This window comes from Nematolebias whitei, chromosome 16, assembly GCF_014905685.2.
Source record: "Nematolebias whitei isolate Nwh7 chromosome 16, NemWhi1, whole genome shotgun sequence".
In the NCBI taxonomy this organism is placed as follows: domain Eukaryota; kingdom Metazoa; phylum Chordata; class Actinopteri; order Cyprinodontiformes; family Rivulidae; genus Nematolebias; species Nematolebias whitei.
In genome coordinates this window covers 9620887-9635678 of record NC_056513.1, presented here as the reverse complement: position 1 = coordinate 9635678, position 14792 = coordinate 9620887, and the positions used below count along the sequence as shown (strand labels likewise).

Here is a 14792-nt window from a genome sequence, read left to right as displayed (position 1 = left end):
AGTTAATGATGGAGGCTGACTCAGCAGATTATGAAAACAGGAAGTTAGTGATGGAGGCTGACTCAGCAGATTATGAAAACAGGAAGTTAGCAATGGAGGCTGACTCGGCAGATTATGAAAACAGGAAGTTAGTGATGGAGGCTGACTCAGCAAATTATTGTGTCAGTTTGACTAAACAGAAATATTTCTGTTAATCTAATAAAACCAGTTTTTACTCTGGTTTTTAAAGTTCTGGGTAAAAACCCAAATGGCAGCAGGTCTTCAGGTAAAGGATGGTGGATCTCTGAGATGTTCTCGTTTTGTGACAAGTCTTCTCCTCCTTGAAGACCTGATCTGGACCTGGTTCTGGACAAGATACAGTGTAGGAAAACTGTTTTTTCTAGTCTCCAAACAAAACCCAGCAGTCTTTAAATGTAGACCTTTCTGGTCTCTGTTTTTATTTAATCAGTTTGTTGTTTTTTGCATCGTGATGGGATTAGAGCAGATTATCCACCTGGCTGTAATCTGACATGTTGGAATCTAAATATTCTGTTTTATGGACTGGCTCCTCACTGTTTGCTGTTCAGGAAGAACCCGCTGCACTTCCAGGAGTGCAGTCACCCTGGGGACACTGATTACCAGGACCAAGACCAGGACCAGGACCAACCAGAGTGTCCATACGGAACCGACTGCTACAGGTCAGAGGGCTGAAGTTGTGTTGGGTCCCGGTTTCGATCATGGAACAGCTGATGTCTGTTGAATTGATAAAGTTTGGTGTTTTTCTTGTTTCTTGTTCAGTTTTAGTTGTTCAGAGTCTGAGGTTTTTCATCAATTCACGCAGAAACAGTTTTTAGTAAATCAAACCATTTCCTTTGATGCGCAGATATTTTAATCTGCTGACTTGTTTTTATTTTCGCCCTGGTTTTGTAGATCTTTGTGATTGTATGATTTTATGAGGGATTATTTGTGTTAAATCTTCTTCCAGTTTCAGTTTGTTGTTCTGATGATGATTTTAATCTGTCTCTGCAGGACAAACCCACTTCACAGGAAACAATTCAAACACACAAAGAAACCCGGTATGTTTCAGCACAAATCTAGAACAGCACAGCCCTGGTGGCTTCTCGCTGCAGCTGCTCCTAAAATAATTCAATTTTTACTGAATAATTTATTTTACATGATCTTATTCTGAATCTTAAGATAAATCGATCTGAATTTATAAAAAAAAAGTATGGTTCATTTTAAAATCTTTACTGGATTTGACCCTTTATGAGTGGATGAGTAAATAAATCAAAATGTGTTATTAGGCTGCTGTCAGATCAAACGAGACAAACAGGAAGTTCTTGGACTTGAAGGTAAACATGTCGATCTTTGCAGCTCGTTCAACTCGACCCAAACACCAAAACCCTGATGAAGATGAAGATGAGTCCGGAGATGAGGACAGCTTCATTAATGACGACAGCGAAGACGTTGGCGAGGACTCTGACTACGTCCCTCCCGACTCAGAGGACAGTGAACAGGAAGACATCCAAAGACTGCAGAAGGAGGCCTCGGCCTTCCTGAAGAAGAGGAAGTAGAAAAGGAAGATCCGATGCTGTGATGTTCATTTTATATGTTCTAAATGTAAAAACATTAAAGATGGTTGTAATCAGGGCTTAATTTGTAAACCGATCGATGCTGGAACGCAAATAGCAGGCAGGCCAGTGGCGGGGGAGTGTCCTCCCCCAGAAAATTTTGAATAAAGTAGATGCAATTTCTTGCATTTTGGTGTATTTTAATGGGTTGTTAAACATCTATGTTTACCTACATTTGTAAACACTCTGCTTCTGTCAAGCATCAACCCCCCCCCACCCTCTTACTTGAACCGAGCCCGACACGGTCTCTGCTCATTGATGTCCGACTCCACATGTGAACCCCCAGGCGCCTGCCTGTGGCTGTGAGCTCCTGCATACAACTGCCTGATTAGCTCAGCACTCACCTCCACCACTCTTTTAGGGAAGGGTAGATGCGGAAATGCTACTTGAAGAGGCAGCTGGTATGGGATATTAAGAAGCTTGTAAGTGGCTGTTGTGTTTAAAATGAGTGTTTATATAATTATTCTCAGTTTACATATCCAATTTAAGTTTTATTTGTTCAAGGCAGTCATATTTGTTCATAACTTTATTATTAGTAAATCTGAGCATTACCGGATCCAAGCAGTTACTGGAATGCACCCTGTCAAAATAAGTTCTCGGATCCTGTTCCAGCAGGATCCAGCTCAAATTAAGCACTGGTTTGAATACATCTGATGAAAACTGTCTCCTTTGTTTATCGACTCCAACCAGGTTGGATTGACACATTTGATTAGTCACCACCAGCAGGAAACATGTCTGTGACCAGAAAAACTACAAAAGGAAACCATAACAAGGGATGAAAGCTAGTTCCAGGTCCGACAGACACGTGGATCGGATCGTCCAACACAGAAATGAGAGGAGCTTCAGATCAGGACCGGACTAAATCTGGAGTGCTCCTCTACCACAGACACTCTGGTAAAGCTTCTAAAGATTAACAAAAAATGTTTTGAAAAAAAAACAGCATCGATCAACTTTCAGCTCTAAACTCAGACATTCTTTTGTAAATGCCAGAGTCCCACTCTTATTTTGAAGAGTCTGATGTTTTATTGTGACAGTTAAAACCTGTTTGATGTTGATGTTTTTATGACTAAATCTTGAATCCGTGGACCCGCTGACCCACAGCTGCTTAAGGTAGGTAGAAGACCCACAATCTGCTGAGTCACTGTCACCTCTGTTGGCGAGCCCTTCAGGCAGAACCACAGAGTAAAAAGTAAGCCTCACAGTCACTGTATGAAAACGAAGTCCAACTTCTTGACCCATGAACAGCAGAAGGTTCTGATGGTACCACAGGTTCTGTTTGATGGTTCCAGTTTTATGACCAGTTAAAAAGAACCTTCACTTCCTGCTTGAAAGAGAAAACTGAGCTCAGACACTATAGAAGTCAACAGGAGTTTGATCTTTGAGAGGAACCATCAGTCCTACAGCTGGGTCAGGGGGTTCTGGTCTCTCCCATCAGGCTCATCTGTGGTTTGAGAAGTTGGTGAGTCTCTTCTGAGTACCAGTAAAGACTGGACCACAGGTCCCACCATGGTTCTGATCAGAACCCTCAGCAGCGTGATTTCTGTGAAATGTACCGGATCGATTCAGGGACAGTTTGGGTTTGACTGAAACTGAACTTTGTTCTCGTGCCGAGACGACTCCTTCAGAAACATCTCAAATATTCAGATTTACAACCTGGTCGTTTCTGTTGGAACTCACTTTCACTGATCCTGGGTCAGTTTGTTTCAATAAAACTCTCAAGGATATTTTTTAAAATTTTAACTCCCACAATAAAACCTGAGAAGACGAACAATAAAGAAGCTGCAGTTTTCAGGTAAGTCCTGACAGAAAACTGGACTTGCATAGAAGAAAACGAGTCCAAACTGAAATGTGAAACATTTAAATGATTGTTACATCAACCTGAAGCTGCTGCTGATTGAACATGTGATGAAGATGATCACACTTAACAGCAGGACGAGACTCAGACCGAGGAAGATCAGCTTCTCTGAGCAGATCTGAGCTCAGTTCAAAATAAAAAATCGTCACACCGGATTAGAAAATAAATGACGTTCAATCGACAACCTGAAGTAAATGTTTACATTTTTACTCAATCAAATCATTCTGAAGTTGAAATAAAATTATTTCATGTTTTTGTTCCATTCTGCTGATCCAAGTTCTGTCCGTTCAGCTCTGCAGAGGAGCTGGCAGCTTCAAATGTTCTGTTGCTGAACTCACAGGCAGATCAACTCCCTTTCCTCCCTCCTCAGGAACATCCTCAAAGAAAGTTCCACAGGCAGATCCATCAGAATCGCCCAGAACCTGGAGGTTCAACCGAACGTTTTGGACTCTGTGGTTCTTCCTGAACGAAGGAAGAAATGTTCCAACGGGTCCAAATGAAGAACCTGAGCCAGAGGGAACAGATTCATCCGCCCCAGAAAGTAGTCCCTCAGCCTGCCTCTGACACACAAACCGCTGGTTTAGATTTATGAACCTTTAACCTGCAACCGGTTCTAAAGGTGCTTCAGAACCATCTGCTCTCAATGGACTCTTACTTTCCTCAAAAAGATTTTATTTTACAAAATGAAATCAGATGGAGACAAAAAGAACAAAAATTTAAAATAAAAAAACGCCCCTCCCCAGAGTCTCTGTCCACCCACGGACCGGACTACTTCTTGGCGTAGGTGATCTTCATGGCACAGGTGGCCGTGATCCGGAAGCCCTGCAGCGCATCTTTGGCCACGCCCGCCTGACTCTCGCCCTCAAACTCCACAAAGGAGATGTCGTGTTTGCCCGGAACCAACCGGACCTCCTTGAAACCCGGGAACCTGAGAAGCACAGAAAGAAATCAGTTGTAGTGCACCAGCAGCAGAACCGCGCTCAGATTCTGGTTCTGGAGGGACTCACTGGTTGAAGAGCATGGACAGCATCATCTCGTTGGTCTCCTCGGGGAGGTTGGTCAAAAACAGGATGTGGTTCGGCGGATTGTCCGGAACCTGAGGACGAAACAGAACCTCTGATCACACCCAAACGCTCCAGAACCTCCGCCTGTTTGGACCATTACAGAACCACGAATACGTCGACCAGAACACGTTCACAGAAGAAGTCACCATTCTTTGTCCTTAACTTCTCTGATGATCTGAAGTCTTTCTGTGACTCCGTTAATCTTACACACTTCATGAACTCTCTTGGTCCAAACAGTAAAAATCCTGAGGTCCACCTCGATAGACTTCATTTGACTAAAGCTCCTCAGAGTTTACACCTCTGGGTGTCTTGCACTGATCTGAGGGACCATTGTGGTTTTGCAACAGTGGTCCTCAGATCAAAGCCTCACATCGTTTCAAAGAGACATCTTTAACATTTTAATGCTTTTCATCACCATTTGTCAAATTATGACTGGGACAAACAACAGACCTGGTCCCCGATGTGGAGGTAGCTTGGAGTTGGTTTGAACATTTTAAATAAATATGCTCCACTAAAGAGATCCAGGGTAAAGTTGTGAGAACAGCTGTGGTTCTCCCCAGAGTTAACAGATAAATAAAATTCATATTTGAAACCTGGCATGGGCCAAGACACAGAAATCAGATTTAATTAATGATTGGCTTTATTTAGACAACTATGAAATAAATATACTTCTCTTATTAAAGACAAATCAGATTATTATTTAGCTGTTTCCGCTGAAAATCTCTCACTCACACACACACACACACGCACGCACGCACGCACGCACGCACGCACGCACGCGCGCTTTGGAACGTTATGAAATCTGTTGATAAATAAAAGCTCTCGGGTTCTAAATGATTCCATTCCTGATACAACGAAGGGATTAAATTGTTTTAAACATTTTACATCTTTGGGTTCTCTGATTCTATGGTTTCTGTAAAACCTGTACAGATCTTCCAATATATACAGATCAACCTTTGACCTTCTCCGTCCAGGAAGTTCAAAAAGCCTCAAAAGGTTTAGATCATAGAAAATCTTCTGGTCCTGATTTAATTGTACTTTTTTAAAACTGGCATCTGATTTGTTGTAGATGAGCCTCTTGCATACCTTTTTAATCTCACAGTAGAAAAGAATGAAACTCCCTCTGAATGGAAGTCAGCTTTTATTCTGCCCTTATTAAAAAGGGCAGCGACCCAACAAATGTTAACTAACTTTAGACCAACATCCAATCGATCAGCTTTGGTTAAAACTCTTAAAAGCTCGTGAGTGAGCAACTAAGAGATTTTACATTTTAATATTTGAGCAGAATATCAAACAATCAGCTCAATTACAGCTGCATTGAAGGTAGTAAAGGATTTGACAACATTGTGCATCACTCTTTATAGATTTATCCAAAATCTTTGATGTTGCTGATCATGAGATTTTAAAACTTAAGACTTCAGTTTTCAGAAAAAGAACTGCTTGGTTCATAAATAACCTCAGTAACAGAATTCAGTGCATCAAATGTGATGTTCTGTGTTCTGAATGCGTTACTGTCCAGAAGGGAGTGCCACAGGGGTCAGTTCTTGGTCCCGTCTTATTTACACAAACGATCTGGGTCTGAATGTGTCCGATGCTCATTTACATATTTATGCAGATGACAGTTATTTATCGTTGCTCATCAACTCTTGCTCAGGCAATTGATTATTTGCAGAAAGTTTTTGAAGTTAAACAGAACTCATTATTACAACTGAAGCTCGTTCTTAAAGCAGATAAGACTAAACTTGTGTTTTCTTAATCCACAAATCAAGTACAAACAACCCACTCAGTGATCACCTTGGAGGGAAACGTAACAGAAGTGGTCCATGAGTACGAATACCTTGGTGTCTTGACCAATGACTCCCCTCACTTTTAACCCCCCTGGAGAGAAACTTGTACAGAACCTGAGGCTAAAGCTGGGTTTTTAATTTTAAAACAAAAGGTTTGTTTTTCTTTTAGCTGCAACGGTTTTAGCTGTGTTGGATTATGAAGATCTTTTCTATACGAATGCCTTTACTCTCCATCTTCATATGGATGAAGCTGCTCTCAGGTTCATCACTAAATGTAAATCGGACACATCACAGAGTTTTACTCTCATGTAAGATGGCCGCTCTGGCCACTAGAACCAACAGTCATCAGCTTGTTTTTATACACAGAACAAGGCAATACTTGGACTACTACCTTTGTACATATGTAATCTACATGTACAGAAAAATGCTGTTCCCCACAGACAGAACCGCTCCGGTAAACGGGTCTCACCTGAGCTGCAGGAGTCTGAAGAGGAGCAGCAGAAACCTGCAGAGAAACACGAACATATTAACAGAACCAGGAGGACGGATCCAGTCAACTTTTATGCTAACCAAATCAGAATCATCATTCCAGCTGACCCAGAGGAGCTGTCCAACAGAACCAGAGGATTGGACCTCACTCACCGCTGATGGTTTCTTGGTGGCGTTCGCTGCCGCCGCCGCCGCTGCTGCCTCCTGAGCCTTCTTCTTCTTCTCCTTCTTCTTCTCCTTGTCTCCGTACGTGCCCTTCATCTTGGAGATGACCTCCGAGTCGGTCTTGGCGTACTGGATCCTCTGAAAAACAAACGGGTTGGAGTTCAGTGTGCGGCTGACGGCGGTGCGGAGTTCGGTGCCGGCAGCGTACCATGGGCTTGTTGAAGAAGGGGAAGCCCTGCAGCTGCCGCAGAGCGTTGGTGGCGGCGGTGAGCTCTTTGAAGATGACGAAGGCCTGCCCCCTCATCTTCGGCGTCTTCATGGCCACGATGTCAATGATCTGCCCGAACTGAGAGAGGAGCGCGTAGAGCGAGCGCTTCAGCTCTGCGGGACAAACAGAACCTCAGCAGAACCCGACCAGACAAAGACTCTCAAGACAGGTTCAGGTAAAACGGTCCATGGAACCAGAACCTGGCTCGTTCCTGCTCACCTTCCTTCTTGATTTTATCGTTGACGTTGTTGATGTAGATCGTGTGATTGGGTCGGATGTCCATCCTGCAGTCTGACGAAACGACCCGGCAGAACCGTGGCAGAACCAAGTCGAACGCTCAGGTGTAAACTTCATCAAATTGAACAGAACAGTCAGAAAAACTAAACTTCTGTCTTGCATTAGGTTCTGATACAAATAAGTTAAGAGCTTCTCAAGTTCCCTCAGAGCAGAGAACAGAATCCAACTCTTCAAAGATCAAGAAATAAAATCAGAACCATTATCAATACTTCTCTTCATGACTAAATATTTTATTTTTATCGTTTCATCTTTGGACTCGTGTTGCTCCTGAATCTTTGCTTAAACACTAAAGAGACATTTTTATTAAATTTACCTCGAAAGTTTCAAATGGAGAGAAATGACTTAACGACCTTTGAACTCTGAAAACATTTCAGTCTGGAAACCTGCAAGCAGAAAAATGTTTAAACAGAAGCATCCAGAAAGTATACACAGCCTTTGCTTAATACTTTGTTGATCCATCTTTGGCAGTAATCACAGCTCCAGTCTTTTTGAAATTGATGCTTCAAGCTGAGCACACCTCTCTTTAGGCAGTTTGTCCCATTCTTCTTTGCAGGACTTCTCCAGCTCCATCAGGTTGGATGGGAGACGTCTGTGCAGCCATTTTCAGATACCTCCAGAGATGTTCAATCAGATTCAAGTCTGGACTCTGGCTTGGCCCCTCCAGGACATCCACAGAGTGGTCCTGAAGCCACTCCTTTGAGATCTTGGCCATGAGGTTTGGGTCGTCGTCCTGCTGAAAAATGAACCGTCGCTCCAGTCTGAGGTCAAGAACGCTCTGGAGCAGTTTTCATCCAGGATGTCTCTGTACATCGCTGCATTCATCTTTCCCTTTATCCGACTAGTCTGCCAGTTCCTGTTGCTGAAAACATCCCCACAGCATAATGCTGCCACCACCATGCTTCTCTGTAGGAATAGTACTAGCCTGGTGATGGGCGGTGCCTGGTTTCCTCTAAACATGACACCTGGCATTCACACCGAAGAGTTCAATCTTTGTTTTAAACCAGAGAATTTTGTTTCTCGTGGTTTGAGAGTCCTTCAGGTGCCTTTTGGCAAACTCCAGATGGGCTGCCATGTGCCTTTTATTAAGAAGTGGTTTTCATCTGGCCACTATCATGCAAGCGTGATTGGTGGATTGCTGCAGAGATGGTTGTCCTTCTGGAAGGTTCTCCTCTCTCCACAGAGGAACAATGGAGCTCAGAGTGACCATCGGCTTCTTGGTCACAGCCCTGACTAAGGACCTTCTCCCCTGATCGCTCAGTTTAGACGGCCGGCCAGTTCTAGGAAGAGTCCTAGTGGTTCCAAACTTCTTCCATTTACAAATGATGGAGGCCACTTTGCTCAATGAGACCTTCAAAGCACCAGAAATGTTTCTGTATTCTTCCCCAGATTTGGACCTCAACACAATCCTGTCTTGGAGGTTTACAGACAATTCCTTTGACTTCATGCTTGGTGTTTGTGCTCTGACATGCACTGTCAACTGTGGGGCCTTATATAGACAGGTGTGCTTTTCCAAATCAAACTTAATCAGCTGAATTTACCACAGGTGGACTCCGTTTAACTTGTAGAAACATTTCAAGGATCAGTGAAAACCGTATGAGCTTCATGGCAAAGGCTGTGAATACTTATCATTTCTTAGTTTTCCATTTGTAATAAAAATCTCGGATTTTTTTTTACATTGTCTTAATGTTGTGGATAGAATTTTAAAGATTAATTTAATACAATTTAGAATTGGGCTGTAACATAAAATGTGGACAAACACAAAGTGAAGCGCTGCGAATCTTTCAGGATTTACTGTAAAATAATAAAGTTCCTCTACAGTCATTCATATTATAAATTCATCTGTAGGTAGATCGTTAAACAGGATAATTCAATGAGTTTCTGGTCAGAAACTGGTTTTTATTCTAGTTTCTCAGTCTGAACTCATGTTAGCATCTCTGTTAGCTCGGAGGCTAACATATTCCCAAAGAAACGTTTCGGACCAACTTCCGGTTGAACTAAAATGTCTTTTTTCTATATGTTTGTGTTAATAGGCTTCGTCGACAAACTTCAGCTGAATGAATTGGTTTGAAACGGGTTTAAATGAGGAAAAAACTCACCTGATATTGTCTCAACAGGACGCACACGTCTCAGTTAGCATTCCCGGTGTTTCTTCTGGTTCTTTACAAGAACTGGTCACACCGGAAATCTGAATCGAGGGGCGGGGCTTATAAGGACCCAACTTCAATGAAAACAAGAGATACCGAGTCATATAAGTTAAAATTGACTACAAATTGTATTTGAGTATTTTAAGACTCCAAATATAATGTTTATTTTTATTTATGTTTATTTATTACGAACATGGTAGGAACAAATAATTAAAAAAAAACATCAATAACTATGAACTAGTGTTATAAATTGCCCAGTTTATATGATAAAATAACTCAACGTTGTGTTCAAACTGGACCAGGTAGAAGAACAAACTACAAACAAATCATATCAATTCTGGCCTTGTCTCATCCTGTTTGGTTGTTAATAAATTTATAAACACCCAAACATTTTTAATCTGGGTGACATAGTTCCATCCATTCATCTTTTACCCGCTCCTTTCTTTTCAAGTCGGGAGGGTCACTGGTGCCCATATCCAGAGGTAACTGTGCGAGAGGCAGGGGACACCCTGGACAGGTCTCCAGTCCATCACAGGGACACAGAAATAAACAAGCCAAACAATCATTCACACCTAGGGATAATTTAGAGTTACCAATCAGCCTAACATGCATGTTTTTGGTCTGTGGGAGGAAACCGGAGTACCCGGAGAAAACCCACGCATGCACGGAGAGAACATGCAAAATCCAACCAGAAAGGTCCCGGGCCAGGATTTGAACCGGAGACCTTCTAGCTGAGAGGCAGCAACTGTGCCAACTGCACCACCATGCCACCCGCAAAAGTTTACAATTTCTTAATAATTTTGTTTTTGAACAGGCATATATGTGGTCACCTACTCCCTAAAATCCGAGGTCTTATTTAAGAGACTCTCACCAGCGGGTCGCCAGCTGATTTAAAACACTTCAGTAACAAATATGTCCGTTGTTGCCGCCTGTCGGTGCGGAGAAAACATGCAGGAGATATTTTACCTTTTACCTTATTCACAACCATAACAAACGTACTGAAAATATACACATCTCCTGTTGTATTCAAATAATTTGTGTAACAGAGGTTCAAACAAATTGTGAAATCAAATAAATAAATAAAAAAAATAAAACAAACAAAAATATGTTAGGGGGCTACTGTCTGAAACTCTTCCATTACCTCAATTAATTGAAACTGTGTACACAGCTACATCCAACAAAAACATAAAATATAAAAGAAAAGCAGTAATAAGATCTAAGATATGAACTAAGAAACACGTTAACTAAAAACACACTAAGCACTAGTGGTATGAAAACAATATGTCTAACAGCAGCGTGAACATGAGTCTGTGAGAGCAGATGAGTACAAATGCTTGAAATAAATCAGCAGCAACATGATGTGATTTTTTTTCACAGTGATGAGAGATTGATGAGTCTAACAGCCTCGGGGTAATGCTCTACAACCTCCTTGCTGAGGGGAGCGGGGCAAAAGTGTGCGTGCTGGGTGAGATGCCATATGTTATAGATGCTGGTGGCTGTGGGCAGGAAGGATCTCTTGTAGCGGTCTGTCTTACAGCAGATCTGAAGAAGTCTCTGACATGACATTCTGATGAAGAGGAATAAATTAATTAATTAATTTAACTAAATTAATAAATCCAATCCAACAACAACACCACCGCTTCACAATACATTGTCATCATTGTATATTCCCATACAATGGCGAAATTGGCTCTCTGCATTTAACTCAGTGGTGTAGTCTACATTTCTGTAGTGGGTATACTGTGCTAGAAACCAAAGTGCACTGGTTAGTACAATGTCATTGTCAATTTATTTTGATTTTTAAGCGTATTGAACATTTCCAAATTTATCTGATGCTTACGTTTGAATAAATGTACAACAAAATGTATGCAGTTGGTTTTGTATTAAAAACATATATTAAATTTTATAAAATAGTATCAAAGCAAAACATGTATTAATTAGAAAGTACAGAATTATACAATAATTCACTGGATAAGAGAACAGTGAGATGTTTCCCCAATAACAAACCCTGGATCACCACTGACCTGAAGGAACTGCTAAACCAGAAAAAAAAAAGAGCCTTCAGGGACGGAGACAGGGAATTATTGAGGAGCGCACAGAAGCAAAAGTCAAGATAAGAAACAGCAAGGAGGTGTACAAGAAGAACTCGGAGAGCAAGCTCCAGTGAGGTGTGGTCAGGGATGAAGAAGATCACAGGTTTCAAGCAGAAGGAGGATCAGAAGCCTGAACACGTTCTTCAATAGGTTCCGTTCAGGAACAAGCTCGGCATCCTCCTCTCTTGCCCACAGCCAAACATACATACCACCCTCCATTGACCCAAGACTGTCCTGTCACACCTCAAATACTGTATCTACCACCTCAGTCATGGACCCTTCTTCTTCTACATGTTGGTCTTCAACCAACTCAGAAGATGCTGATACCTCCTTTGCCTGCATCTCCAGAAGTCAGGTGAGGAAGCAGCTGGAGAGTCTGAATCGGCTGCAGGTCCAGATGGTGTCAGTCCCAGAGTCCTGAAGGTCTGCGCAGAGCAACTCTGTGGGGTTCTGCAGCACCTCTTCAACCTTAGCCTGACCCAGGAGAAGGTTCCAGTGTTGTGGAAAACATCCTGTCTTGTTCCAGTGCCAAAGAAAACGCACCCATCAGTCCTCAATGACTATAGACCTGTTGCCCTGACATCCCACATCATGAAGGTCCTAGAGAGACTTCTGCTGACCCACCTGACTGAACAAACAAGCACATATCAGGACCCACTGCAGATTGCTTATCAGCGTGGACTTGGAGTTGAAGATGCCATCATACACCTGCTTCAGCAAACTCACTGTCATCTAGAAAAGGCAGACAGCACTGTGAGAGTCATGTTCTTTGATTTCTCCAGTGCATTTAACACAATCCAGCCTGATTTGCTTGGTCAGAAACTCCAGGAGACTCAGGTGGAGGCTTCAACAATCACATGGATCAAAGACTACCTGACAAACAGTCCACAGTTTGTGAGACTGAAGGGTTGTGTGTCTAACCAGGTGGTCAGTAGCTCAGGAGCACCCCAGGGCATTGTACTCTCACCATTCATTTTCACTCTGTACACCTCAGATTTCCAGTACAAAACAGACTCCTGTCATCTGCAGAAATATTCAGATGACTCTGCAGTGGTCGGGTGTATCAGAGATGGACAAGAAGCTGAGTACAGGGAACCGGTGGACCGCTTTGTGTCATGGTGTGGAAACAATCATCTCATCTTGAATGTGAACAAAACAAAGGAGATGATTGTAGATTTCAGGAGAATCAGGAACAGGTCCAACCCTATTTCCATCATGGGAGAAGAAGTGGAGGTGGTGGTGAAGTATAAATAATTTGGAGTTCACCTGGACAACAGACTGGACTGGAAATGCAACAGTGAAGCTGCCTACAAGAAGGGACAGAGCAGACTGTACTTCTTGAGGAAGCTGAAGTCCTTCAGTGTTTGCAGCAAGATGCTGCATATCTTCTATAAGTCTGTTGTAGAGAGCGCTGTCTCTTCTGCCATCATCTGCTGGGGGAGCAGCACCAGAGCAAGTGACTTAAAAAAGATCAACAAGCTCATAAAGAAGGCTGGCTCAGTTCTGGGGACTCCTCTAGAACTTTTGGAGATGATTGTACAAAGAAGGATTCTTCATAAAACGAAGAACATTATAGACAACCCTCAGCATCCTCTTCATCAGACTGTCATACAACAACAGAGTGTCTTCAGTCAGAGGCTTCTTCAGATCCGTTGTAGGACAGACAAGAGATCCTTCCTGCCCACAGCTATCAGCATCTAACAACTCCAATGAAACCAGGATGAGTGACAACAACATTTAATTTCCCTCTGGGATTAATAAAGTATTTTTGAATTTGAACTGAATGTAATAAACAAGCGCTGTATACAGATAGATTGCAATAGAAGTGTTTAACAGCCATTTAACATATCAATGACACGTGCCTAATGATATGTCATGCATCATTGGACACTTTTAAGTGGGTATACTGAAATTTTTAAGCTTTAACTCCTATACCAGCGTATTGGGTAGACCACTGATTTATGCCATCCATCCCCAGGTGGTCCAGTGGGCAGCCATAGGCGCCTGGGGAGAAATTAGGGATAGGGTGTGCTGCTCAGAGTCACCACGAGATGTGCAATGACTGGGGATTGAACGTATGACCTTCCCGAGTCGACTGCCCTGCCTCTACACCATCTCGGTGGTGCAGGGTGGTGTTTTCCGCCACAAGAAGGCGAAGGAGAGTCGAAAAGTTCTTCTGTTCCATTTAGCAACGAATGCCCTGGAGTTATATGTTGTCACGGTAGTATTGTTGTAAATACATTAGTTTTTTTTTTATTTTGGGTTTTTGTTTGTACGGTTTTATTTATTTTCTTTTGCATTCTTCTTATTTGGTTAGATTTGTTTGCTAGTTGTAACTTTGTAAAGACGTAGTGTGAAGACAGACACAGTGTTATGGTACATTTTTATGTTGTTTAATAAAAAAATAAAATAAAATAAAAACTTCCAGTAATGGAGCCAATCAGCGTCGCGGATTGCCCTGCTGGCTCCGTCCAATCAGAAGCCTCGCTTTTCAAATTTGAAATTCGAACCATCCACAGTTTCACACAGTTCAGCAATAGACACCGAAGTAGACTGATGCTACAGAACGACAAGAGGGGATGTAATGAATATCAACATTTTTAATATTACGTTAGTTTTTAAGCCTAACCGTTGGTCTGTAATGGATAAAAGACAAAATGTCAGATTTCGTCGGCGGCTAGCTTAGCTTGTCGGCTAGCTTAACTAGTCAGCTAGCTTAGCTTGTCTTAACTAGTCGGCTAGCTTAGCTTGTCTTAACTAGTCAGCTAGCTTAGCTGGTCTTAACTAGTCAGCTAGCTTAGCTTGTCTTAACTAGTCGGCTATCTTAGCTTGTGGGCTAGCTTAGCTTGTCTTAACTAGGCGGCTAGCTTAACTAGTCAGCTAGCTTAGCTTGTCTTAACTAGTCAGCTAGCTTAGCTTGTCTTAACTAGTCAGCTAGCTTAGCTTGTGTTAACTAGGCGGCTAGCTTAGCTTGTCGGCTAGCTTAACTAGTCAGCTAGCTTAGCTTGTCTTAACTAGTC

The 14792-nt window shown here is 42.3% G+C and overlaps 2 protein-coding genes and 1 long non-coding RNA gene across 4 annotated transcripts in view; 2 read left to right on the top strand and 1 right to left on the bottom strand.

Annotated features, from left to right (window-relative positions):
* The window catches only part of aplf (aprataxin and PNKP like factor), an 8400-nt gene extending 6728 nt beyond the window's left edge, over positions 1-1672 (top strand). The window contains exons 9-11 of the mRNA XM_037690477.1: positions 567-677; positions 1009-1055; positions 1354-1672. Of these exons, the coding sequence (XP_037546405.1) occupies positions 567-677; positions 1009-1055; positions 1354-1553 (358 nt within the window). The 3' untranslated portion in view covers positions 1554-1672. The remainder of the gene's footprint in view (positions 1-566; positions 678-1008; positions 1056-1353) is intronic.
* Positions 1673-4162: 2490 nt separating this feature from the next.
* On the bottom strand, positions 4163-9709 carry snrpb2 (small nuclear ribonucleoprotein polypeptide B2). 2 transcript variants are annotated; one of them, XM_037690134.1, is made up of 8 exons: positions 9632-9709; positions 7849-7918; positions 7458-7586; positions 7179-7351; positions 6959-7108; positions 6786-6821; positions 4473-4561; positions 4163-4393 (listed from the first exon to the last, which is right to left on the bottom strand). In XM_037690134.1, the coding sequence occupies exons 3-8, from the start codon at positions 7519-7521 to the stop codon at positions 4234-4236; spliced, it is 672 nt and encodes a 223-aa protein (XP_037546062.1). In that variant the 5' UTR covers positions 7522-7586; positions 7849-7918; positions 9632-9709; the 3' UTR covers positions 4163-4233. The 2 variants fall into 2 exon arrangements, with proteins under 2 accessions (XP_037546062.1, XP_037546061.1); XM_037690133.1 differs by lacking the exon at positions 7849-7918.
* A 4590-nt stretch (positions 9710-14299) lies between these two features.
* The window catches only part of LOC119422739, a 1556-nt gene continuing 1063 nt past the window's right edge, over positions 14300-14792 (top strand). The window contains exon 1 of the long non-coding RNA XR_005187429.1: positions 14300-14353. This is a non-coding gene — a long non-coding RNA (uncharacterized LOC119422739). The remainder of the gene's footprint in view (positions 14354-14792) is intronic.